The sequence below is a fragment of the Poecilia mexicana genome, unplaced genomic scaffold (genome assembly GCF_051168715.1).
Source record: "Poecilia mexicana isolate PSO_F unplaced genomic scaffold, ASM5116871v1 scaffold_19, whole genome shotgun sequence".
Lineage (NCBI taxonomy): Eukaryota > Metazoa > Chordata > Actinopteri > Cyprinodontiformes > Poeciliidae > Poecilia > Poecilia mexicana.
Genome location: NW_028263388.1, coordinates 1,278,490 through 1,304,392, shown reverse-complemented (window position 1 = coordinate 1,304,392; position 25,903 = coordinate 1,278,490). Strand labels below are relative to the sequence as shown.

Here is a 25,903-nt window from a genome sequence, read left to right as displayed (position 1 = left end):
TTTATGAAGTGAAGATTGCCAAATTACAATAAATAAATGACTTATGAATTTACTGAAACCTCAGGAATTTCTTAAAACAGAAAAATTATAAATTTATTACATGAAGATTTATATGTACATGATTTAAATGCATTGATTTCATTTTAAAGTGTAGATATATATTTTTTTCATAATTGACTAAATTTTATATTCCTTCGCTGAAGCGCATCAAAAATACGTTTAAAATAAATTTAAACTGCAAACTTCCTCCTTTAAATTCGGTGGGTGGGATTATAATGACATATGTAGATAAGCTGACCTCTGATTGGCTGTTTGTATGACGACCTTGACGTCTGATTGGCTGCTTCAGACAGCATGTTAAGACAACTTCCGAGTTAGCTAGAACTCCTTCAGTAGCTTCGCTGTAAAGTTAAGAAATAAACAAAATAATTAAATTTCTCTAATTCATACAAACTCTGGGTGAGCAACTTCAGCCTCTATATTCCTGGTTTGGTCTGAAATATCGCTAGTAAGTTCACGAGCGAATGTTAGCCGGTGTTAGCTAGTTGGCGGCGCTAACAAAAAATGCTAAAGAAATTAAACTTGATCCGGTCTGAAGTCTGTGGCAGCTTCCTCCACATATAGATATGAATAGAGTTAAAATGTATTTTTAAAAAAAGCTCAAAATAACCGAGAGAAATCTCTGAAAAATCGTTTGTGTGCATTTAGACGGCCCCACCACTAGGCGGCAGCATCTGTCAGGCACTTGCGTTATCAGCAGCTTTACCGCCTATATTTAAATTCCTACAGTTTGTCATAATATTAATGAGACTATAACAAATTATAAAGGAAAATTTGGTGGAAGGTTTATCTCTTCCTGGATCGACACATTTTAAATAAATTGATCAGTTTCTGGTTCTGCTCATGGTCGTTTTTGGCTCTGATGTATGAAGAGAAGTTCCTCAAAAAAGGCGACAGGTGACAAGAAATGAAACTTTGATGAACCAGAGGCTCACGCTGCAGTGAAACCCAACCGGCTCTGAAAATGTGATTCCTGCTTCTGCAAAACATTTGAAAACTCGCTGCAGTAAAATCAGAACATGTTTGAAAACTGGGACAGAAATGTCTCAATCAACGCCGAGTTTCCCCTTTCAGACATTTCACATCCTGCAGCAGCTAACACCGTTAGGAACAGAAGCTGCAGCCTGGACTCACCTGCCGCTCACCTGCACACCTACCCACTGCTGAGACTCAGTGGGGGGTTCAGAGTGACACCCTGAAATAAAAAAAAACAAAAAAACAACAACAACCGGGGGAAAACATCTGGTTCCCTTTCGCTGCTGACGTTTCATCCGAGCAACTTCCTCATTTGCTGAAACAAGAACGAAAACCGAACAGCCGCAGAAACACTCACGACGAGAGGCAGCGCGACCCGGCTCACCTGCGCCTCCAGCTCCCGGTGAAGCAGCCCGGCCCGGAGCGCCTCCGGACTCCAGCGCCAGCATGCTGCGGCAGTCTCTCAGCATCCTGAAGCAGTTCGGATCGGCAGCAAGGTAAGAAAAGTTTGATCAGAACCGACTGTTGGACCTGCATGGTGGTTCCGGTCCGCTTTCCGGGTCTCCCGTGGACCCGAGAAGGCCCTGATGGTGTTTGTCTGATGGTTCAGTAGCCAAGAAATGAATTAACGTAAGAGTAGCAGTACTTTAAAAAGTATTTTTACTCAAGTAAAAGTAAAAAGTAGCCGTCCAAGAAATGAATCAGTAAAAAGAATTTGGTAGAAAGTTAATCTAGTACTGAGTAACTGATCAAATTATCAATCATTTCATACTTAAAAATTACATAATCAGACTTAAATATAAAGTTATGTGGAAGTTTAGGTATTATAACAGTAATACCTAAAGGTATTGTAATACCTAAACTTCCACATAACTTTATATTTAACCAAAATTACAACAATTTATATAAATAACAAAAAATAAAATCAGACAAAAAAAATCTAAATCAATTTTTCCAATAAAAAAACTTCTGAAACTTTAACAGAAACTGCAGAAACTGAGTTTGGTGAATCTTTGGTTTAAATATGTTTGTTTTTTATTCAGTGGGTAGAAAATCCAGAAAATTTACTCATGTAGAAATACTTCATAATAAAATTATTGACTAAAAGTAAAAAGTACAGCGTAGTAAAAAATACTCCTAAAAGTTTTTTTTTTTTTTTTTCAAAAAAGTGACTCAAGTAAATGTAACTGAGTAACTGTAACTGCCTGACTCTGCAGAAATGATACTGAATGATAACCAGACAAGCACAAAGCGATGCCGGCTCTGAAAGTGGAAGGGAAATTATTATTTTTTTTAATAATTGACTTGGACTAGGCCGTTAAAAAGACTGAATCATCTTTGATCTCAACCATCTCATATAACGATGGACGATATATCGGCACCAACATCGGGATCTACCGATATTAGTCATTTTTCAACACATCAGTATCGGCTTGATAAATACGACCTCTGCCGTCTGTTTCTGGTCGGGTTTTTCCCCAAAGGTGTCAAAAAGTTGACAAATGTATTTAATATTGGTAAATATTGGTTATCATCCAAAACAGTAACATCAATATCGGATATCAATATTGGATCAAATTTTGATATCCGTGCATCCATAATCCCATGATATGTGTAAGAGGTTTTCCTCCTGGATTATCCTGGACTTCCCTCACCAGCCTCACTGATCCCCACAGCATGATACTGCCACCACCATGTTTAACAGAACAGTGTGTTTATTGTCTCTGGTTTTAGTCTAATCTGAGCAGAGCACCTTGTCATGTTTGACCCATAAAATGAGTAAAAGTTTGTGGTTGTTATGCGATAAAAAGTGAAAAAGTTTGAGCGGCGTTAAAAGTTTTGCAAGCTGTGATATGAATATACAGATTACAGAGTTTCATCTGTAATCTGTAGAGGTTGTAGAAGTTAATATTTATGAGGCATTGTTTGTAAAGTTACACAGTTAAAAATGAAACAGTAATTTTACTTATTTTGCCTGTCGGGGAAAAAAATCATATTTTCACCATATTATTCATTCATTTATACATTTTAAATAAATAAGCTAAATATTTAGCTTCATAAAAAATATTTTATTAGGAAGCTACGTAGTTGGTAAACAAAATATTTAGTTTGAAACTAAATATTTAGTAAAGCTAACTATTTATTGGTAAACTGTATTTTCAAATTGCTAACTAAATGCTGCATCAAGCTAAATATTTAGTGTGAATATAAATGTTTAGTTTGCTCACTACATACTTAGCTTCAGAGTACAGATTTAGCTTGCTAACTGAACTATTTTTACTTTAGTCACTGTGTAGCACTTGAAGAGCACTTTTTCCATTTTATTAACAAGCACTTTATTTACCATTGCACCTTAAGAATAGATTTATGAATCAATAACAATTTGCATACAAGAAGTTTTAACTATTTGCTGACCATGTTCAGCCGTTAGCATGTAGCCTGGGGCTGTGCGCCGCCGAGGAGTGAGGAGGTTTTCTCTGAAGGAGGATCATTGTTACTCAGAGCTGCTGGTTTGTAAAACTTGAGCCAATGTTTGTGTGTGATCTGATTAGTGTGGAGATGGAGGAACCTGACATTCCTGTGTTTGGACAGACACTTCCCCGGGGTCCGGGCACCGTTTACAGGTTCTGGGAGAGGCCATGGAAGGGGGGGATTGTTTGTGGTGTTTCATAAAGGTGCTTATGGTGTAAGGATAAAACATAAAATATTCATAAACAGAAATGTGTTTGTATTTGGTAAAAGGTATTTTACTTGTTTAGGTGGAAACTGTGGATTCCAGGTGGTTTGTCCTTCACTGTTAGGCTGGTTTTATTCTTGATGATCTGAGGAATCAACTGTTGCTGCTTCTGTAAATCCAGCTGCAAACTAACTGAAGAATTAGCTTGAAGCTAAGTATAGATGATAAACTGAATATTTAGCTTGAAACTGTGACATTTATAAAATAATGAATAACATGGTGAAAAAGATTCTCCGGTTTTAACTCAAACTGTTGTTAACTGGTAACTTTACAAATGGCTGGAAGTTTTTGAGGCTGTAGTTGTCTTATTTTCATTGTGTGCAGTCTTCAGGTAGTTCATGATTGGTTTTTAATCTGCTCTGGTCTTCAGGTCGTTGTCCCTTCGTATTTCTGTCCATCCAGCTCAGCACCGTTACGCCAGCGGCGGCTGTTTCTGCTTCTCCTCTCCGTTATGTTGTTGTTTTCACGCTGAGCTGCTGGTTCCTTTTTCAAACCAGGGAAAACCGCAGTCTGGTTTTATGTGGTAGAAAAGGGATTTCCAAGTGATAGTTTGGGTTGAACACAAAGGGAACCAGCTGCCAGGAATGTTTTAAAGCTCATTGCTTTGCCAAAGAAAACTATAATAAAATATTAAGATTTCTACTCTGACAGCCGAATAACTTGCAACATCCAGGCTCCAAACAGCAGATAACCACAGACTGACTCAGTTTTGTAAAACGCTGCGGGTGACCAAACTTAACACCTTCCTTATTTCTGGTGGTGGTGATACGCAGACCTGCGTGCAGCAGGACTGATGGTGTATCTGCAGGCCGCCTCCTCTGACGCACTCCGGTTTAATAATAAACCTACGCTGCATGCATCTGCATGCATCTGCAGCAGAGCAGCGCTTGCTGGCAGTCTGCTCTGATGCTGCGACCTTTGAAGGAAGAAGTGCTGCTGCACCTGTTGACACATCTAAACATTTGTTTTCCCTTTCAGTTTTGCTCAAATCTGTATTTTAACTCAACTAGCATGGTGGAGACTCAAACTAAAGGAACTGTGGCCTCTCCAGACTTGTTCACCCCAAAAGTAAAAGAATTATTGGTCTAGATTCAAGTGAAAATATGTAATAATTACACTTGAAATAAGACAAAACTAACTGAGACGTTACGTAACAAAGTTTAAGTGAATAATTCCTTAATATTGATCAAAAATACTGAATGATTTTTCATCATTATTTGGATTTATTTACTTTAAACCAGCTCCTGTATTTTGTTGAAAAGTTACTTTTAAGTTAGTTTTGGCTTATTTCAAGAGTTTTAATATATTTACAACAGAAACTAAATCAGAAGTACCAGCTAAGGTTTTGTTTTTGCATGTGATTCCTGAACATTTAGTAATTTTCAAACAGTAGATGCATCATGTTCGTCTGATGTGGAGCTTTATTGGTTAAACTGCAGACCCCACACTGCAAAAACACAAAATCTTACCAAGTATTTTTGTTAAGTTTCTGGTGCAAATATTTTATTATACTTGAATTAAGACAATACTAACTTATAAGTAACTTTTTCAGCAAGACACAAAAGTGTAATCAGGTATCTGCAGCAGAAACCAGACCGTGTTGGGAGTTTCTCTGCTGTGCGTTTTGCTCCTCAGATGTTTTAGCGGAGGAAACGAAGAGCACCTTGGAGGAGCTGAAGCCTGTCTGACCCCTTCAGGAACTGGGCTGGGTTTCCTCCACATCTGGCAACAGAGCTTCACTTAGAGCGGCTTGGTGTCGCTACGCAGCCGACGAGAATAAATAACTAACAGGTCCTCCTACTTTAGCCCTTCGGCCTTTCTTTAGTCAGGTTTGGTTACTCAGCCTTTTGGGGGGTAAAAACGGTCAACATTGTTACGCAGATATAAAATATCGGAGCAGAAAGCTGGTCAGTGGAAAGTCTCTGCAGTGAGTTGATTTTTAAGCAGAAAGTTTGAGGTGATGCTCCTATGGAGGAGTTGAGGTGTGAATTTTATGAAAGTGGAAATGTTACTGATGCCTGTGGAAGCAGGTGGGGGTGAAGCTAACAGACAGCTTCCCTTCTGTAAAGTACGGGGGCGGCAGCATCATGCTGCGGAGATGCTGTTGATCTGACTTGGACTGTTTGTCTTACTGCCAGTTTTTATCTGATGTAATGAAGAGTGAGCTGCAGACTGCTTTACTGGTTAGCTTGGTTGTTAGCTACAGACGTTGGTGGATTATTATTAATGTAATATTAATATCCCAGTTTTATTAATAATATTAATAAAACTCTGTTTGTTAGTTGTAGCTATATAATCATAGTAATATGAATTTATTTCCAATCAAATGTTGTATTAAACAACTTTTGATCATTTCAGAACAAAATTACCATAAGCTAGCTGCTACATTACAGGAGACTTCCTGTTGAGAATATCAAAATAAAAGCACTGTACACTCTTTTTTATACAATCTACTTATGTTAGCTGTAGTATCATAATGCGGCATAATAATGACAGCATAAATTATCCAACTAAATGCTTTATTAAACGCCGCTGCCGATGTCCGACATTCTATTGCTGCTAAGCTAGCTGCTACAAGGAGACTTCCTGTGGAGAATATCAAAATAAAAGCCATTCTGGTTACATTCATTCAAAGGTTTATCACATTTATTCACTTATACCTTAAATTTAAACATCTTTGCTGCTTAGAATAGAGAACGAAGGTTTAAACAGGGATTTAGAAAATAATTCTCCAACTTTACTAAAACGTATCGGAGTGAGAAGAAGAAAACTCTCCAAACCAAGTTTAGTTAAAGGACAAAATGAATAAACATCTGGTAACTCGAATATTAGAAACCAGAAACTCAGCAACATTTAAACTCTTTCTATTTTTTTTTACAGAATAATGTTTTTATAATTCTAGTGGACGAAATATTACATCTGATCAAATTTCAGAATATCACAAAGCGTATTTAGTGGATTCTTAAATTAAACATTAAACGATTAAAAGACTGAAGGATGATTATTGCTCATGAGTTCCTTTAGTCCCGTGGAGCAGCTGTGCTGGTTCAGAACCAGAACATCCAGGTAGAAAACGACCAGCGCTGGTTCAGCAGCGGGACGTTCGGTTCTCTGCAGAGCTGAACGTCGCCCAGCGCTGCTCTCCCCTCCTCCCAGTTCAGCTGCTGACGCTTTGAACCAACAGCCGTCTAAACTTAGCAACCCAGATCGCTTCCTGACAACGTGACGTCATCAAGGTACGCAGAGAGAACAGACGTCTTTTACCGGCAGCAGCAAAGTAACCGGCAGCCGAGGCCCGAAGGTTCACAGAAATTCAAAACTACATTCAAAATGTGTAACGGTAAGAATAAAGTAATGATCAAATAAAATACAGTTTAGTTATCTGAGCTGGACAGTTTAAGAAATGTACAAAATGTTCCTTTAAAAAAGGAACTTTTTGAAAAAAGTGAGAATTCAACTGTTCAGAGTCTACACTGTAAAACCAAATGGGTAATCATTACTACAGCAGCACACAGTAAGCGGTGACACTGGGACGGTTAGTTTTTACAAAGTCATAAACCAAATAAACCAAACTCTGTTTCTGTAAAGGCTGTGTCCGAGAAGGACTGAAGCTTTAAAATAGTGTTTACTAGTAACTGACTCAATTATTACTCGGTTTTTTCAGTATTCATTTCTCATATTTATCAGGTATTAAATGTAAATTATGATCAGCTTGTTCTTTTAATACCATAGTTACATTTAAACATGTAAAACTGAGTAAAAGTTTCACCATGTCGAAGATTTTCAACCAAATGATGAACTGGATGTTTTGTCTGAGTCCAGATCAGTGCCAGAAATATAACCATCAGTAAATAAAACTACTGAATTTCAACAGAGCTCCACGAATAAAGACAGAACAGAAACTGGTTGAAATGCTGACATGCGTTCTGCTTTTACAAGACGCACAGCTTTATGAATATAATATGCAGCTTTGGGAGGGAATGCAAAGCAAAACATTCCTGCAAAATACAGAAGGTATTATTAATAATAGACTGACTTATTATGTAAAAGAAAATCTTTGTTTACAGTGTAGATGGCCACATAAAAAGCATGTGGCGGGCCGGATTTGGCCCCCGGGCCTCGAGTTTGACGCACGTGGTTTAAGTTGATCTCATGAGTTTTTACATTCAACGAGTTTCAGGGCCACACATAACAGAACAGTAAACCAAGTTACAGTGAGGATTTCCTGTGTTCAGGTTTCTGTGTCTGTTGTGTCTCCATGTCACCCAGCGGCCTTTGACTGAGCCCCTGTGTCTCCTGTTCCCTGAGTCGCTCTCTGTATTTAGATACACCCGTGTCTCCTTGTCGGCTCCTCGTCTCATCTGTCGTGCTTCAGGTCTTAGTCCTTGTAACCAGTGTAACCAGTGTAACCAGTGGCTACCAGTGTAACCAGTGGCTACCAGTGTAACCAGTGGCTACCAGTGAGAGTCTTTTCCTCTGCTCACCTGTGCTGCTTTTTGTGTGATTCACCACTAAAATCATCATCATTCTGTCACTGCGTCGACCTCACCACCTCCAGAACCGCACACACACACACACACGCACGCACGCACGCACGCACGCACACACACACACACACACACACACGTTTTGGATGAAACTAGCTCCTGGATCCGTCTTTATTCCATGTTTGTTTTGGCTGGAGGTAAAGTCTCTCAGACCCGTTAAAGTTCTTATTGCTGATGCTAAACGGATCCAGGTGTGAGAGTCTCTAATTGGAACCAGAACCGCCTGAACCAAACCCAAGTCTGCCGGCCAGTTCCCGACGTTTTCTCCTGCTGAAACTAAGCAACAAATTCATGACTAAAAACTGAAAATTACACACAAACTTCACTGTCATGCATCTTTTTTTGTCTTGATAAAATGCAATAGAAAATCTCCAGTTAGGTCTGATTATTATGATTATACAGAAGGGGATCAGGCGACTATTAAAAATTATTCTGATTTTTAAAATTAGAATTATAACTTTAATCTCAGAATTATTTCTCAAAATTTAGATTTTTTTCTTCCTCATAATTCGGAGATAAAAGTCAGATTTTTTTCCTTTTAGTTCTTTTAATCCCTTTCTTTATGATTTCTAATCTCCTGGATTCTCTTTCATCTCCTGTTAATCCAGCCAGCCGTTCAAATCTGATTGGCTGTTCTTCAAGTTAAAGCTGCAGACATGAATTCATGATCAATATTTTCTTTCTGAGCCACATTTTAAAAACCCCGCAGCTCATCACTGCTGGTAAATCAAATGTTCTTTGCTGATTTTTGTTTTTGTAATAATCTGTAAACTTTAATCCCTCTTAGGTCGCAGGATGCCACTGATCTTCTACATGAGGATCTGGTGCAGGTGAGAGAAACGTGAACTTGCTCTGACTTTATCGCTGGTTGAGTCGGTTTACCGCTGAATTCACTGCTAACTAAACTCAGTTCAACCAGCTGTACTTCGGATTCACAATGTGGAGGTTTTCATGGCATCAGGAGGTGGAGACCTAACAAACCAGCACCCTCTCTGAGTCTGTTTGTTTCTCACATGGTGGAAAATTATCATTTGAAATACAAAAATATCATTACAGTTTACTTAATTTGTACTCTAATGCATTAATTCTTCCCATTGTGTCCAATTTAGTTCTACATTTGGAAGTGACAGATCAGATTTTTTTGGTGAACGCAGCAAAATAACGGACCTGCCTGGGTCTGCGAGCCGAAACACAGCAGGAGGTGTAAAAACTCTCCTCATTTGGCTCAGACTCAAAGAAAGCTGATTATCATGCTGTGAATCCCGGGGGATTGTTTGGAGGGGAAAGGGATTAATTGATCCTAACCTGGAGACATTCTGTAATAAGAGGAGCGATCCATCTGTCACGTCTGGCTGTGAACTTCCTGCTCCAGCTATCGCTGCTACATGTAGCACAGGGCTTGGGCCTCCGTCCCTTCAATCTAAGATTCACCAAAACGCTTTTCCTAAACAGACTTCCTCTAAAGATGCTCACTGTTATCAGTTAATGAGGACAGCAGCAGGAGGTGGAAACGCTGCAGATCCATAGGCATCGTCCATATATGGGTCTCACTTCCTCTTTTAGCAGAGCTGTGGCTTTAACAGGCCGATTTCAAATCTGCTTTGAAAACAAAGGTCAGATGGGATTTATTCAGTTTCATTCTCTTCATATTTGCAGGTTTTATGGCTCTGAAAACTTGTAGCAAGTTTTGTAATTAATTGATTACATTTTAATCAATAAATTAGCAACATTTTCAATTCAAAATCTCTTTTTGCTGTTAAATTATTGAATAAATGCAGATATGATCTGAACATCTGACACATTATAGTTTTTAATCTTCTGGTTCTTCAGCCATCAGATTGCAGCAAAGTTCTGCTACATGTTAGCATTGAGATGCTATCTTAGGCTAGCATAGCTTCACTGATAGGCTAACTGCTGTTAGCACAACTTGAACACAACAATCGTCTTTTCCAGCGTCCAATCAGATCGTTTAGAAACAGAAATTACCCCCAGTGGGACCAGAGAAGATGCTCCGTCCTCCATCGCTGTTAGCGGGATTAGCTTGTGCATCAAATTTTATGGCCGTACCAGAAACACAGCACAAAGGTTCCATTTCAGGAAATGGAACCTAAATTTTATGTTATAATCTGTAATAAATGAATCTGCCCTGTAACCATCTCGGTTTCCTGCCGGTAGTTTTCTGTCTGGTCACGCTGCAGTGTTTCTCCGGTTGAATGCAGGTGGAGCAGCGGGTGGAGCCGGCCAAGAAGGCGGCGCAGGTCCTCCATAAGAAGCTGCTGGCCTGCATGCAGAGTCCTGTAGGACTGGAGGCCGAAAGGAGAATGGTAGCCGCCAGTTTTCACACGTGTCTGAACGAGTTTCATGGATTTCTGGGACAAAACGACGTTTCTTTCTCTGTTTCTGCAGAAGAAACTTCCTCTGATGCTGCTGTCCATCAGCATGGCGGAGAGCCTGAAGGACTTTGATGCTCAGTCCTCCATCAGGTGACGGTTTCCCCCAGAAAACCTGCTCAGGCGCTCCGCCGTGTTTTTGTATTCAAAGGTGTTCAGTAGACAGGAAATGTAAAAATATTACTGCGTAATTACAGGAAAACGTCTCCAGTGAAACTATTTAAACCCACAACTAGTATTAAAAACAACAAATCAAACAATACAATTAAAATGAATATCAGTTATTTTCACTTCTGTTTAATCCAAACTAAGTTGGCGGCTCCATCGGCCCCCAGGGCTTCAGGGGCCATAAATGCTAATATTTTACCACAAACCACAGATACAGAAATGTAACATGCTGCTAAATTTGATTTAATGGTTTCAACATAAAATACTGAAATTATTTAACATTTAAATGTAAGATTTTAAGGATCTGGCAGTTTGTAAAAGTTCAAAGAACAATATTCAGTTAGGTTGTTTTGTTACCATAGCAACAATCTGATGCTGAGTTTAATCTTTGAGTTTGAGCTGTTTGTTCACAAATACAAATTAATAAACTGCAATTCTAACTGATTTTTAGGTTGAACAGTTAAACTCCTCCCTCTCTCCCAGATTAAATCTAACACAGAAGCTGTTAGAGGTGCTGATGGGGCCCTTAAGTCAGATTCTGCTCCAATCAGGGACACAAACAGCGCCACACGCTGGGCAGCATGTAGAGATGTAAACGCCACACATAATTCTTTGTTCACAAAGATGAATCATTCTTAGCGCTCCTCTGAAAGCAACTACAAGTTAATCACATAGAGCTGCACAACCAGAGCTAACGCAGTGGGTTTAGACTCCGACCTTGATGTGGAGTTCTCCAAAGAATCATAATTCCTCACAGGGAGTTGATGTAAATATCCATACAGGTCAGACTGGGTCCAGTTTGAGCGAAAGGAGGCGCGCTGAGGTAAACTTCAGAGATCGAGCAGCGCCAGAGGCGCCAGCGCTGTGATTGGTCCGCTCTCCAGCTTTAAATGTGTCAACTATAAACATTTAGGAATAAATCAGCTCTGCAAGTGAAACGCTAAGAGCAACAGAGACGCTTGCATTAAGCAACTTTTTAAATGATTATTTTCATAAAAACATAAACAAGCAATGCTTAGCCTGGCAGGGGGTTAGTAAAGCCTGGCGGGCTGCCAGGCTTATGGCACACTGGGGGAAACCCTGCGGTTGATGGTTGGATTCCAGCTTGGAGGCGTTTGGGTTTTAGTTTCTGGATGGAAAAGCAGATGAATCTGCAGTCTGTGGCTCCTAACTTTGACTAAAAAAGTTTTTAAATACAGATATAGTTCAGGTTTTATGAGTTTTTAAATTTTTCCATTGGATAGTTGCGTTGAATTTTCACATCAGATTGGCGCTAAATGTAGCAGTAATATTTATTTAGATCCATTTCTCCTATCAGGCTGGAAACATCAACATCCCATAGAAGAAAATGGACCCATCACCTTTTATCTTTATTTAAAAGCATAAAAACTGAAATAAAATTGTTACTATTTAAATCTTGCAGATGTCCTGTATTAGATGTTTATCAAAAAGATTTTAAAAAATAGTCTTTTTTTTTTTTTTTTCCAAAATATTTTTATTGAAATTTTGAAAATACAAATCATGTAACTATCTGAACATGGTTTCTCTGTGGTTATTACATGACTGGGAAAAAAACAAAAAACAAAAAAAAAACAACAAAACAAACAAGAACAAAACAAGAAACAGCTTCTCAAAGACAGGGGGATTCAAGCAGCTTACAAACTGGTTACATGTAAATGTACACATCTATACAGCATGGTACACTGCAGGTTCCATAAAATCAAAACTCAAACAGTCCCTCTGACAAGTCTAAGTTCTTAATAAAACTAATGAAAGGCCCCCAAATCCTCTCAAAAAGATGCTGTTTGGATTTCCTAATATATGTTATTCTTTCTAGTGGCAAATGAGATGCCATCTCCTTTAACCATTGTGAGGCACTAGGTCTGGTGACATTTTTCCAAGATAAAGCAATACATTGTTTTGCAATTAATGAGCTTATATCAATAAAAGTACATTCTACTTTACTAAAGTTATGCTTCTCAGGGTATAAAGCCAACAGGAATAATTTAGGATCCAGTGGAATTTGCTTTAGGATGATTTTTTCAATTGTATCCTTCACCTCTGCCCAAAATGCATTAATTTGTCTGCATTCCCACATACAGTGTATTAGAGTCCCTTTAGAATTACACTTTACGCAAGAATCTGGGATGTTGTTGTTGTATTTATTTAAATGCACGGGCGTAACATAAACACACATTAGCCATTTAAATTGTAGAATTCTGAGACGACTGTTTATGGACATTGTGTGAGTTTTAATGCAAACCCTTTCCCAATCCTGTTCACTGATATTTGATGATAAGTCCAAATTCCAGTTTATAAGCTTATTATTTGAGTTCTCTAATGAATTAGAGATCAGCACATTGTAAAAATCTGAAATTATGCCCTTTTTTGATCTATTCCGAATCATTAATTTTTCAAGTAGTGTAAGGGGAGGCTTGTTAAGATCACTGCAATTTGCTTTAACAAAGCTTCTTAGCTGAAGGAATTTAAAATAATGCTTTTTATCTAGCTTGAATTTGGTTTGTAGAACACCAAATGACAAAAATGTATCAGAATTTGGTGAGTAAAGATCGCCAATACTTTTTAAGCCTTGCGACGCCCAGATCCTAAATGTTCCATCTGCCCTGCCTGGAGCAAGCAGCTGATTACCCCAAATTGGACTAAATTGGGACATGCTGTTTGGCTCCGCGAGGTATTTTCTAACATCTTGCCAAATTTTAATCATGCTTTTCAGAATGGGATTTGTAGCATGTTTCTGTAACTTCTTTAAAGAGTCAGAGTACATAAATAGTGGAAGAGCCAAACTTAAGTTATGGGACTCCATTTCTACCCAGTGGGGATTGTCTTTATCTGAGAAATAGAACATGATAGTTCTTAGTTGTGTGGCCCAATAGTAAAGTTTGAAGTTGGGGCATTTTAACCCCCCTCTATCAAATGGTAAATAAAGCAAAGAGAGGCGTAGCCTAGACCTTCCATTGTTCCAGATAAAGCCTAAAATAGTTTTTTTCAGCCAAGTGAATAATTCAGGAGGCGGCGGAAGAAAATAGTCTTATTTTTAAAACTGAATGTAATATTTGTGGCTCTAACAGCTTTATTTAGTTAAACTGACACTAAAACGTCTGAATTATAAAAGTTGCTGATCTCAGATCAAGGAAGAAGATTTACTTTTATTTATGTTTTTAATTTAACACAAAATCTCATCAGACCTTCAGGGTAGATTGTAATAAATTAAGGCTGCAACTCAGGATTAATCCAGTTAATTTGAGCCTGCAGTGAATGCTAAGCTCCTGGCAGTGAAAGGTTGACCCTGTGCTGCGTGTTGCAGGCGTGTGCTGGAGATGTGCTGCTTCATGGAGAAGATGCTGGCCACCATGTTGGCCGACTTCGAGCTGACGGTGGAGAAGGAAGTCCTGGAGCCGCTCAACAAGCTGAGCGAGGTGACGGAGCAGAAGTTCAGCTGCTGAACGACGACATGCAGCTCAGGCTCTCAGCTTCTCCTTTTCACTGATTCACTAACATCCACAGCAGGCTGGCTTCGGCTGGACGCAGTTTGGACCGTTATTTAGAAAATGCAGGGCTAAATGATCAATTAAAGGAGCAGTTTTACGTAAAATCCACTTTTTTAATCTTTCTCTCATGTTTTAATCCTGGGATGTTCTTTTGATTCTTTCAAATCCTTTAATCTCCATGGCAACCATTCACCTGTTAAAACACCTGGGTGGACCTAGCCCCGCCTCCAAGGCGCAGCTCCTCCCACTCTCAGCTCCTTCAGACTAGCCAGCAGCAGTTAGCAACCAGCTTCTAAAAGCTTCTTAAAGAGACAGAGGACCAATTTCAAGGCGTTAAATCAGGTCACACTTGATGTATAAAGCATTTTTATAGCAACTGAAAGTAACAGCTACTTGATTGTTCTATAAAAAATGTGCTGTATGCCTGGAAAATACATAATACTGCCTCTTTAAATATTTAAATATCCGTCTGTATGATAAGTAGATTCAGTAATTTGTTGGACAGCTAGCTGCAGCAGAGTTTTGCTCTTTAAGATGAAATTTTTTCTCTCCAGGAGGATTTACCTGAAATCCTGAAGAACAAGAAGCAGTTTGCGAAGCTCACTACAGACTGGAACAACGCGCGGGTCAGGTGAGTCCCAGGAAGCCGTCTGTCAGCACCCGGACGTGACGCGCCAGGCGCCGGATGTTAGCGTCTGTTTGCGTTTTCACAGGAGCCAGGCGAGCAGCGGGCCGCAGGCCAAGCAGGACGGCCTCAGGGAGGAGGTGGAAGAGGCCTGGAGGAGGCTGGAGAGCATCAAGGTGCTGCCATTTATCTACCTTAATGAATCTATGCCTGGTTTTGCTGTGCTGTGATTGGGTAACGCATATTACGTCACTTCCTGTTGTTACTGTTTGTGTTTGAGACTCTTGATTTTATTTAATTTCTCTGTCCTCAAACATTGAGTTATTCTGACCAGAGATGTTTTTCTGTTGCTACTCTTTGCATTTTGGGAACTCTTCATGTTTCAGTGAGGGCTTGTTAGCTTAGCTAGCCTAGCGCCAGCCTAGCGATAACCTAGCACCAGTGCTACTACCTTCTGTTTCTCCTCCTGTCTCTACGTCTCTCAGTCTTCTCTCTATGACTGTATGTTGATGTTGTAGAGAAAAAAAAAGTCCTCCTAAAAAACCCAGAAAATTTTAGATTAATCTCAAAATTTCTGAATTTCTTTAGCAGAAATTGACTCGTTTTTTTCTAACTAAAACACGATCGTACCTCTGGGGTTGGGCATTTATCTTATCGATTATCGTGATAAATTTCTTGCCATGTTGAGGATTTATGATCAATAAATTTTAAATATTTATGTGTTAAATGAAAACTGCCCGTATTGTCGAGATTCTCCCGTTTCTGTTCAATGAGAGAATCAATAGACAAAAATACATTTTAAAGTGAAATCAAAAGGAGTTTCTGTGTGGAGTTTAATGAAACAAATCATGTCCCAAAGAGCCTGATTTCATATGGATTTGTGTTTTATAATAGTTTTTATACCAGTTCCACAAAATATTGTGATAAAACTTTAATCCCATGTCGCCCACCTCTCCCTCTGTCTGGTGTTGACCTCTGACCTCTGTAGGACCAGTACTCTGCGGACCTGTACCACTTCGCCACTAAAGAAGATGACTATGCGAACTACTTCATCCGCGTGAGTTGTGGTTCGAACACGCAGCCCTGACGGACTCCGCTCTGCCCGCTCACCTCTGCTTTAATCTCCTGCAGCTTCTGGAGCTGCAGGCGGATTATCACAAGAAATCCCACGAGTTCCTGGACAGGAACATCAGCGAGCTCAAAGAGAACCACAGCCAGAAAGGTGAGCGCCGCGCCGCGGCCCGGGGTAAACGGGCTTTTAGTTTGATATGAACAACCTTTCAAATAAAATAACCATGTTGTTTATTAATACAAAATAATCAGCAGTGATGTACAAGTAAACAAGTTCAGCAGAAACTTTAACTCACGTGTTGCAGAAATCTAAGAATCTAAAGTTTCCAAACTCTGATGTCTATTTCTGTCGATACAAAATCAATCTGGTGAAGTCAACACTGCATTAGGGCCATCGCAGACAGAAAAAACTACATTTCTGCTAAAAAAGCAAAGAAAAAAAGGAAGGAAAAGTTGAAAAATAGCTAGAAAAATACCAAAATTTTGAGATGAATCTCAGGTTTTTTATTAGAAAATATCAGAGTTTTTATGGGAATTTATTCTTTCTGTTTTCTATCTGCAGTAGCTCCAGTGTAAGACCAGGATTAGTTCATAATAAAGTAAAGAGCAGTGAAACTTTGCTTATAAGAACCTCTTTTCCCAAAATGTTGCTCAGGTTAGTGGAACCATTCCTGCCACCTGTGGATATCGACAAGCTTATCTTGTTATATCAGCATCAGCTGGTCGGCCTTTATTATCTGCCCTCTGTCAGTTTGGGGGGAAACGTTTTCTGCTGGTTTGCTGCCATGTTTCTTACACACTCTGGTCTGCACAGCAGCTCCATCTTGTCTCCTTCGTGTAAAACCGGCACCGCCGTCTTAGTGGTCATGTTGCGTTTAAAGGCAGCTCGGAAAAACAAGTTATGACTCATTAACGATGGATTAAACGGTTGTAACGGCTGACAAAAGTGTGGGAGCCCCTACCATATCAGATTGAGATAGGAATAATAGAAAGATGACCTCTCTGGTAAAAATGTGTAAAAAGTCATCTTCCAGTCCAGGGACACGGCCCGCTGGCTGCCGGGCGTCCGACTTCCTGCCGACGTGTTGTGACTTCCTGTTTGCAGATCCGGCGATGGGTCTCTCCAGCCTGAAGGTTTACGGCGAGCCGCTGCTGTCTCATCTGAGCCAGAGCGGCAGGGCGATCGCGGCGCCCATCCAGGAGTGCATCCACATGCTGCTGAGGACGGCCATGAGGGAGGAGGTGGGCGGACCGAGCGCCGAGATTTTATTAAACCAGGCGACTCAAATCGGCTCAGAGCGAGGAAATGAAACTGAAATTGTCTGATGCAGAAACATTTATAGAATGTATTTACATTCATCTTCATTTATTCTGATACCCCAAAATAAAAAAACAGAACAACCAGCTGAATAAATGCAGATGTTCTGGTTCATTTCCTCAGAAACTCATTATAATAACCAGCTTTTAACAAAAGGTGGCTCTGCAGAGGAGCTGGATAGGAAGCCGGTTTGAGTGAGTATAATTCGCTGTTTGGTTGGTAGGGCCTGTTTCGTCTGGCGGCTGCCGCCTCGGTGGTGAAGCGGCTGAAAACCTGCCTGAACCAGGGAGCGGTGGACCACGGCGAGTTCAGCATGGACCCTCACGCCGTCGCAGGTACGCCTCGGCTCACTTCCTCCTCCGGCGACTCCAGCAGCCGCCTGATGTCACTTCCTGTCGTTTACAACATCCTGTGGCCAACCAGCAGAGAATAACAAGAAAATGAAACTATGTCGGCCAATCAGAGCAAAGCAGATTTAACTAAAGATGCATTTCTCTGGTTTTGTTCACAGGAGCCTTGAAGTGTTACCTCCGGGAACTCCCTGAACCCCTGATGACCTTTGAACTGTACAATGATTGGTTTTCAGCTGCAGGGTGAGCATCTCTTCCTTCACGTCTTCTTATTCCTGCTTTCAGTTTTTATGAGTTTGTTTCTTAAAACCCACAGAGAAAAAGATCTGAATGTGAAGCTGGAGAAGTTCAGGGAGCTGCTGCAGAAACTACCGCCTGAAAACTACAACAACCTCAGGTCTGTTCAAACTACAACAAACTACACAACCTCAGGTCTGTACAAACTACAACAAACTACACAACCTCAGGTCTGTTCAAACTACAACAAACTACACAACCTCAGGTCTGTTCAAACTACAACAAACTACACAACCTCAGGTCTGTTCAAACTACAACAAACTACAACAACCTCAGGTCTGTTCAAACTACAACAAACTACACAACCTCAGGTCTGTACAAACTACAACAAACTACAACAACCTCAGGTCTGTTCAAACTACAACAAACTACACAACCTCAGGTCTGTACAAACTACAACAAACTACACAACTTCAGGTCTGTTCAAACTACAACAAACTACAACAACCTCAGGTCTGTTCAAACTACAACAAACTACACAACCTCAGGTCTGTACAAACTACAACAAACTACAACAACCTCAGGTCTGTTCAAACTACAACAAACTACACAACCTCAGGTCTGTTCAAACTACAACAAACTACAACAACCTCAGGTCTGTACAAACTACAACAAACTACACAACCTCAGGTCTGTTCAAACTACAACAAACTACACAACCTCAGGTCTGTTCAAACTACAACAAACTACACAACCTCAGGTCTGTTCAAACTACAACAAACTACACAACCTCAGGTCTGTTCAAACTACAACAAACTACACAACCTCAGGTCTGATCAAACTACAACAAACTACACAACCTCAGGTCTGTTCAAACTACAACAAACTACACAACCTCAGGTCTGTACAAACTACAACAAACTACAACAACCTCAGGTCTGTTCAAACTACAACAAACTACACAACCTCAGGTCTGTTCAAACTACAACAACCTCAGGTCTGTTCAAACTACAACAAACTACACAACCTCAGGTCTGTTCAAACTACAACAAACTACAACAACCTCAGGTCTGTTCAAACTACAAAACCTCAGGTCTGTTCAAACTACAACAACCTCAGGTCTGTTCAAACTACAACAACCTCAGGTCTGTTCAAACTACAAAACCCCAGGTCTGTTCAAACTACAACAACCTCAGGTCTGATCAAACTACAACAACCTCAGGTCTGTTCAAACTACAACAACCTCAGGTCTGTTCAAACTACAACAACCTCAGGTCTGTTCAAACTACAAAACCTCAGGTCTGTTCAAACTACAACAACCTCAGGTCTGATCAAACTACAACAACCTCAGGTCTGTTCAAACTACAAAACCTCAGGTCTGTTCAAACTACAACAACCTCAGGTCTGATCAAACTACAACAACCTCAGGTCTGTTCAAACTACAACAACCTCAGGTCTGTTCAAACTACAAAACCTCAGGTCTGATCAAACTACAACAACCTCAGGTCTGATCAAACTACAACAACCTCAGGTCTGTTCAAACTACAACAACCTCAAGTCTCATCAAACTACAACAACCTCAGGTCTGATCAAACTACAACAAACTACACAACCTCAGGTCTGTTCAAACTACAACAAACTACACAACCTCAGGTCTGTTCAAACTACAACAACCTCAGGTCTGTTCAAACTACAACAAACTACACAACCTCAGGTCTGTTCAAACTACAACAAACTACAACAACCTCAGGTCTGTTCAAACTACAAAACCTCAGGTCTGTTCAAACTACAACAACCTCAGGTCTGTTCAAACTACAACAACCTCAGGTCTGTTCAAACTACAAAACCTCAGGTCTGTTCAAACTACAACAACCTCAGGTCTGTTCAAACTACAACAACCTCAGGTCTGTTCAAACTACAACAACCTCAGGTCTGTTCAAACTACAACAACCTCAGGTCTGTTCAAACTACAAAACCTCAGGTCTGTTCAAACTACAACAACCTCAGGTCTGTTCAAACTACAAAACCTCAGGTCTGTTCAAACTACAACAACCTCAGGTCTGATCAAACTACAACAACCTCAGGTCTGTTCAAACTACAACAACCTCAGGTCTGTTCAAACTACAAAACCTCAGGTCTGATCAAACTACAACAACCTCAGGTCTGATCAAACTACAACAACCTCAGGTCTGTTCAAACTACAACAACCTCAAGTCTCATCAAACTACAACAACCTCAGGTCTGATCAAACTACAACAAACTACACAACCTCAGGTCTGTTCAAACTACAACAAACTACACAACCTCAGGTCTGTTCAAACTACAACAAACTACAACAACCTCAGGTCTGATCAAACTACAAAACCTCAGGTCTGTTCAAACTACAACAACTTCAGGTCTGTTCAAACTACAACAAACTACACAACCTCAGGTCTGTTCAAACTACAACAAACTATACAACCTCAGGTCTGTTCAAACTACAACAAACTACAACAACCTCAGCTGTGCCCGTGACAGCGATCCATTTCACTCTGAAGGTCGGATGAACCGTGCTAACATCGATAACACTGCTGGTGAATTTCAAATTGGCTGCTGAGGGACAGTTTGCATTATGTTGCATATAAATATGGAACAACATCTGAGGAAATATTCTGTTCAGACGTTTTATTGTAAAGGAAGTTTTCTTTTCCTTTTGACTAGCAGTTATCTGGGATCTAAATTTTGTTTCATCATAGTAAAAATTACAATTCAAGTAAGATAACTAGTGTTAGCAACCTCTCAACAGAACCCCTAATCAACTCGTTGAGCAGATTAACTGTCTGGTTTGCTCCTGTGCAGATTTTTGACATTTAGTTAAAATTTGTTTAATTTAGTCTAAAACTGCCTCAGTGCTGCCCTCTTTGAGTCGAATGGAGGTACTGCAGTTTGGTTGATGTTTACATCACTCAGCCACACTTCAGATGTAAAACCAAGAAAACAAAGAATTTGGACTTTTGATCTGAGGAAATTAAAGTCAGTATTCTGAGATTAAAGTCAGTATTCTGAGATTAAAGTTAGTATTCTGAGATTAAAGTCAGTATTCTGAGATTAAAGTCAGTATTCTGAGATTAAAGTCAGTATTCTGAGATTAAAGTCAGTATTCTGAGATTAAAGTCAGTATTCTGAGATTAAAGTCAGTATTCTGAGATTAAAGTCAGTATTCTGAGATTAAAGTCAGTATTCTGAGATTAAAGTCAGTATTCTGAGATTAAAGTCAGTATTCTGAGATTAAAGTCAGTATTCTGAGATTAAAGTCAGTATTCTGAGATTAAGGCCATTGAAGTTTGGTTCACTTTCAGGTAGAATTCAGCAGACAAACGTTTCAGTGACTGTTTTTGGTCCAACCCAGAACCAAGATGGTGGCCGACCTGAAGCCATGTTACTGATGTTATCTTTGGGTTACTGAGATAAAATGTTGCAAACTGTTTTATATGAATTTATTCAGCTCTGAAAGATGAGTTCAGTCATATAACCGTAAATCTCATCATGGTATCTAGAAGACACACAACCAGCAGAAAGTTTAACTCGACGAGTAAATATGATTTAGTTGGGGATGATATTTACAGTTTAAGCGTTAGCATGTTAGCTTCAGTTGTTCTCATCCAGCTCAATGTTCGGGGTGAAGCTTTAGGAACAGCTCTTGGTTTTCCTGTTTCACCTTCTGCTGTCGGTCCAGGTACCTGGTCCAGTTCCTGTTCCTGCTGTCGGAGCAGCAGGCCGTCAACAAGATGACGCCCAGCAACATCGCCATCGTCCTGGGCCCCAACCTGCTGTGGCCGCGCGCTGAAGGGTGCGTAGCACGCCCCGTTTCTGTGGTGACCTCCCCAGAAAGGTCAAACCCAGAGGGAGACCAGCAGGCAAACAGAGCAGCGCTGGGGAGAATCCGTGTTTAACTTTAGGCGTTAAACGTTATTACACGTTTTAACACCTTGAACGTGTAATAACATTTATAAAATCGCTTCATGTCACCTTTTCACCTTAGTTCTTTAAACAAATGAGCCGTTTAAAACAGACTTTTACCAATAATCTACAGCAACAGTGATTTATATAGAAGTTCTCAAGACCCAGCTTTTATTTTGATAGTCCACTTCTGCTGTTTGGCAGGTGAATTTGCATATTAGCCAAATATTTAGCTAGCTCAGAGACAGATGTTTGGGCTAAACATGGAGGGAAAAATGAATCGGCTAATAGTCATTAATATTTTGAGCTTATGGATGATTTCCCATCTAGTTTCTGATTTGTTTAATCATCAGGGACGTTTTCTACTGACATCGATAGCAACGACAGGAAACAAGATGCTACTTGTTCCTGAGGTATTTTCATGGTTCAGATTAAATCCGTCTGTTTGCTCCACAGAGCTCAAACGTTTCCTGCTGTTAGTTTGGCAGCAAATGGGATCAATTCACCGTTTCTAGCCAACAAGCTTCTGACTCTTTATATGTCAGAAAACTTATTTACCTGCATTGAAGGCCGGAGTGGGACCGGTTTATGTTTGATGTTGGGCGGTTCTTGTTTGTTCAGGGAAGCCGCTCTGTTCGACATGGCTGCAGCGTCTTCGGTCCAGGTGGTGATGGTCATCGAGCCGCTGATCCAGTACAGCTCCAGCCTGTTCCCAGAAGGTAAACTCAACACTTTACGTCTGTAAACTTCAAAATGCCCATGTAAGAGATTTCCTTAATCTGGTGATTTACATATTTAGTGATTCTTTCTGTAGTTCCATCTCCTTCAGATTTATTTTTCAGACCATTAAGAACATCATTTATTTTCTGTTTGCATGTTTACACTGTAAAAAACACAAAATCTCACCAAGTAATACTCCAAACGTTTTAGGACACTGGAAATAAGACAAAACTGACTTATAAGTAACTTTTCAGCAAGAAATAAGACCTTAATATTGTTAAAATGTTACTGTATTTATTTAATTCAAGACATTTTTCCCATGTAAGTAAAATAATCTGCCAAAGGAACAGTTTTTTTTACATCAATATTAAAGATATATTTACTTAAAACAAGTTCCTGTGTCTTGATCAGCTTGTAAGTTTATTTTGTCTTATTTTAAGTGTAAAAGAAACTAAACTGAATTCACCTGATGGAATTTAGTTTTTGCAGTGTAAGTTAGATTTGAAACACAGAAATGTGAAGCGGTGTTGCTGCTCTAGTTGCTGCTGTTCTAGTTGCTGTTCTAGTTGCTGCTGTTCTAGTTGCTGTTCTAGTTGCTGCTGCTCTAGTTGCTGCTGTTCTAGTTGCTGCTCTAGTTGCTGCTGTTCTAGTTGCTGCTCTAGTTGCTGCTGTTCTAGTTGCTGTTCTAGTTGCTGCTGTTCTAGTTGCTGTTCTAGTTGCTGCTCTAGTTGCTGCTCTAGTTGCTGCTGTTCTAGTTGCTGTTCTAGTTGCTGCTCTAGTTGCTGCTGCTCTAGTTGCTGCTCTAGTTGCTGCTGTTCTAGTTGCTGCTGTTCTAGTTGCTGCTCTAGTTGCTGCTGTTCTAGTTGCTGTTCTAGTTGCTGCTGTTCTAGTTGCTGCTGTTCTAGTTGCTGCTGTTCTAGTTGCTGTTCTAGTTGCTGCTGTTCTAGTTGCTGTTCTAGTTGCTGCTGTTCTAGTTGCTGCTCTAGTTGCTGCTCTAGTTGCTGCTGTTCTAGTTGCTGCTCTAGTTGCTGCTCTAGTTGCTGCTGTTCTAGTTGCTGTTCTAGTTGCTGCTCTAGTTGCTGCACACTCTCTGAGCCTCTGGTTGCTCTACAAACTCAAACCACAGCTAACACAGCAGGCCAAAGTGAAACCGCAGCGCTAGCTGCTGGGGCGCTCTCCTTTAGCATGCATGTGGGGTTTGCAGCGTTAGCTGGCTCAGCACCAGCTTCAGAAAACCCCAGATAAGTTTTGTGGTTTTGTAACTAATATAAATAACGACAGGAAAGCTGATCATCTGGTTAAGATGAAATAATGTCTGATGGCGTCATCCTTTTGTTTCCAGCTGTTGACTTTGAGATCCCTGAGTTTCCTGAAGTCCCAGATGCTCCAGCTCCTGCTGCCCAGACCTTCTTCTCAGAGAAGGACCGACTGAGCAGAACCATGTCCTCCTCTTCGTCCACATCCTCCTGCTCCTCCTTCCACCTGCCCCTCTCCAAAACAAACAGGTGCTGCTGAAGGCAGGAGGAACATTTCCTCCACATCAGCTGAAATGAACAGCTCAGGGTTCAACACAAAGAATTATACCTAAACGGTGGCTACCGTTAACAAAGAGCTAACTGCGCTAACTATAAGACACTAATCATAAACATTTGTTCCATGTTGTGGTACGACAACATGGTTTTTAGCAGAAGCTAATGCTAATATGTTAGCTTGAGCATTAGAATTTATATGGAAAAAGCCAGTTAGGGGAAGCTACGTGCACTAAAAGTTTTCAAAGTGAGTAAAAACGGTAGAGTGTTAGACTAAAGATTAGCTCTCCTATTAGCAGATTAGCTTAAGTGTGTAATTTGGAATGTGTGAGGCTTATTGGATTATAAGTTTAAACTTTTGCTTTTAAAATAGTTTGTTGCCTCGTTAAGAAGCTCCTGGTTTTCCTCCCGTTAGCACGGCCTCTCAGGACAGCGGCGGCGTCTTCCGGGCTAAATCCGGTTCTGTTGGCAGCCGCAGCGGCACCACGTGGGGAAGCCCCGCCTCTGACCTGGCAGCCAATCAGAACGCAGCATCCAGCGGCTCGTCCGAGTCCAGCACAGCTCCAGCTCCCAGGTCGTCCTCTGGATCCGGATCCACGCAGGACCAGATCCCGACTCCGTCTCCCAGGGTGACGGTGCCAAACCCGGCCGCTCCGACGAGGAATCTCACCCAGAGGCAGAGTTTGGACCAGGCCCAGCTGGAGCCCATTCTGGAGGCGCCGCCTGATTCTCCCAAGGCGACTCTGACGATAGCGTCACCGTACAAACGTAAGCATGGCAGGACTACCGACTCAGCATTTTCACATTATTAATATTTATGTAAATAAAAGGTAAAAAAGTTTTAAAAGTTGAAGATTTTCCACCTGAGGTCCCGATGTGTGTCCTTCACAGTTTGAGGGTTTTTTCTTTTTTTATCTGGTATCAGTTGTTTATTTCCTCTTGTGGTTGTTAAAGCAGCACGAGAAATTAGAAACAGAAACTAGTGATCTGGTTTTTAACATCCAGGATGTACACAGGAAACAGGAAGTTTCTCACACCACTGACCAAAATGTCAGCAGATCGATTTCCACAGCAGAGAGGGAAACATCTCCTCAAACTCTGAACCGTTTCTTACAAATGACCAGAATCTGATCACTTTAACTAGAAATCAGCTGATGGTTCTGTGACCCAGCCTACAGAATGGTTATTTACCCGGCAACAGCTGACCCTGCAGCTTTTAAAAGGGATGAAAAATCTCAGCAGGTATCTGGGTCAGTATTTCTGACTGCTGCCCTGCAGAAGCAGGTCCTGCATCGGGTTCACATGTTCTCTCTCTCTCTGTACGTTTGGGCTCAATACGGCTGAAAAACCCGTCATAATATAAACGGTTCATATCAGTCGACATCAATAATTATTGATTAGTTTTTTGTTTGAGATATTTGAAATGCCACCAAACTGGGTGTGACTTTTCCTGTTTTATCCGGTTTTTATTTTTTAGCAGTTATGAAGAACGGTGGGGAAACGGGTTCCTTAGCATGTTGTTGCCAGGCAACCAAAGAGTGAGTGAGGTAGTTGATGCTACCAACCTAGCTGAGCTGGCAATGACAGGTTGAGTGGCTAGCATCTCCCAGAATGCCGTGCGGCTCTATATATTGAATATTCTATCAGACATGTTATTGATTGATATCGATCAAGTGTTTATCAGGAATCGTATTGTTGATTTTTGGTCCAGTCTACTCTCTGGGTTCT

At 40.5% G+C, this 25,903-nt stretch overlaps 1 protein-coding gene across 1 annotated transcript in view; it reads left to right on the top strand.

Annotated features, from left to right (window-relative positions):
* The first annotated feature begins 729 nt into the window (after window positions 1-729).
* sh3bp1 (SH3-domain binding protein 1) overlaps window positions 730-25,903 on the top strand; it is a 26,061-nt gene continuing 887 nt past the window's right edge. Inside the window, exons 1-17 of the mRNA XM_015000215.2 lie at window positions 730-1,532; window positions 9,107-9,149; window positions 10,539-10,643; window positions 10,726-10,802; window positions 14,203-14,314; window positions 14,941-15,017; window positions 15,100-15,187; window positions 16,000-16,068; window positions 16,143-16,233; window positions 17,188-17,324; window positions 17,624-17,735; window positions 17,912-17,993; window positions 18,067-18,147; window positions 21,703-21,816; window positions 22,548-22,645; window positions 23,989-24,151; window positions 24,591-24,943. Coding sequence (XP_014855701.1) covers window positions 1,483-1,532; window positions 9,107-9,149; window positions 10,539-10,643; window positions 10,726-10,802; window positions 14,203-14,314; window positions 14,941-15,017; window positions 15,100-15,187; window positions 16,000-16,068; window positions 16,143-16,233; window positions 17,188-17,324; window positions 17,624-17,735; window positions 17,912-17,993; window positions 18,067-18,147; window positions 21,703-21,816; window positions 22,548-22,645; window positions 23,989-24,151; window positions 24,591-24,943 — 1,852 coding nt within the window. The 5' untranslated portion in view covers window positions 730-1,482. The remainder of the gene's footprint in view (window positions 1,533-9,106; window positions 9,150-10,538; window positions 10,644-10,725; window positions 10,803-14,202; window positions 14,315-14,940; window positions 15,018-15,099; window positions 15,188-15,999; window positions 16,069-16,142; window positions 16,234-17,187; window positions 17,325-17,623; window positions 17,736-17,911; window positions 17,994-18,066; window positions 18,148-21,702; window positions 21,817-22,547; window positions 22,646-23,988; window positions 24,152-24,590; window positions 24,944-25,903) is intronic.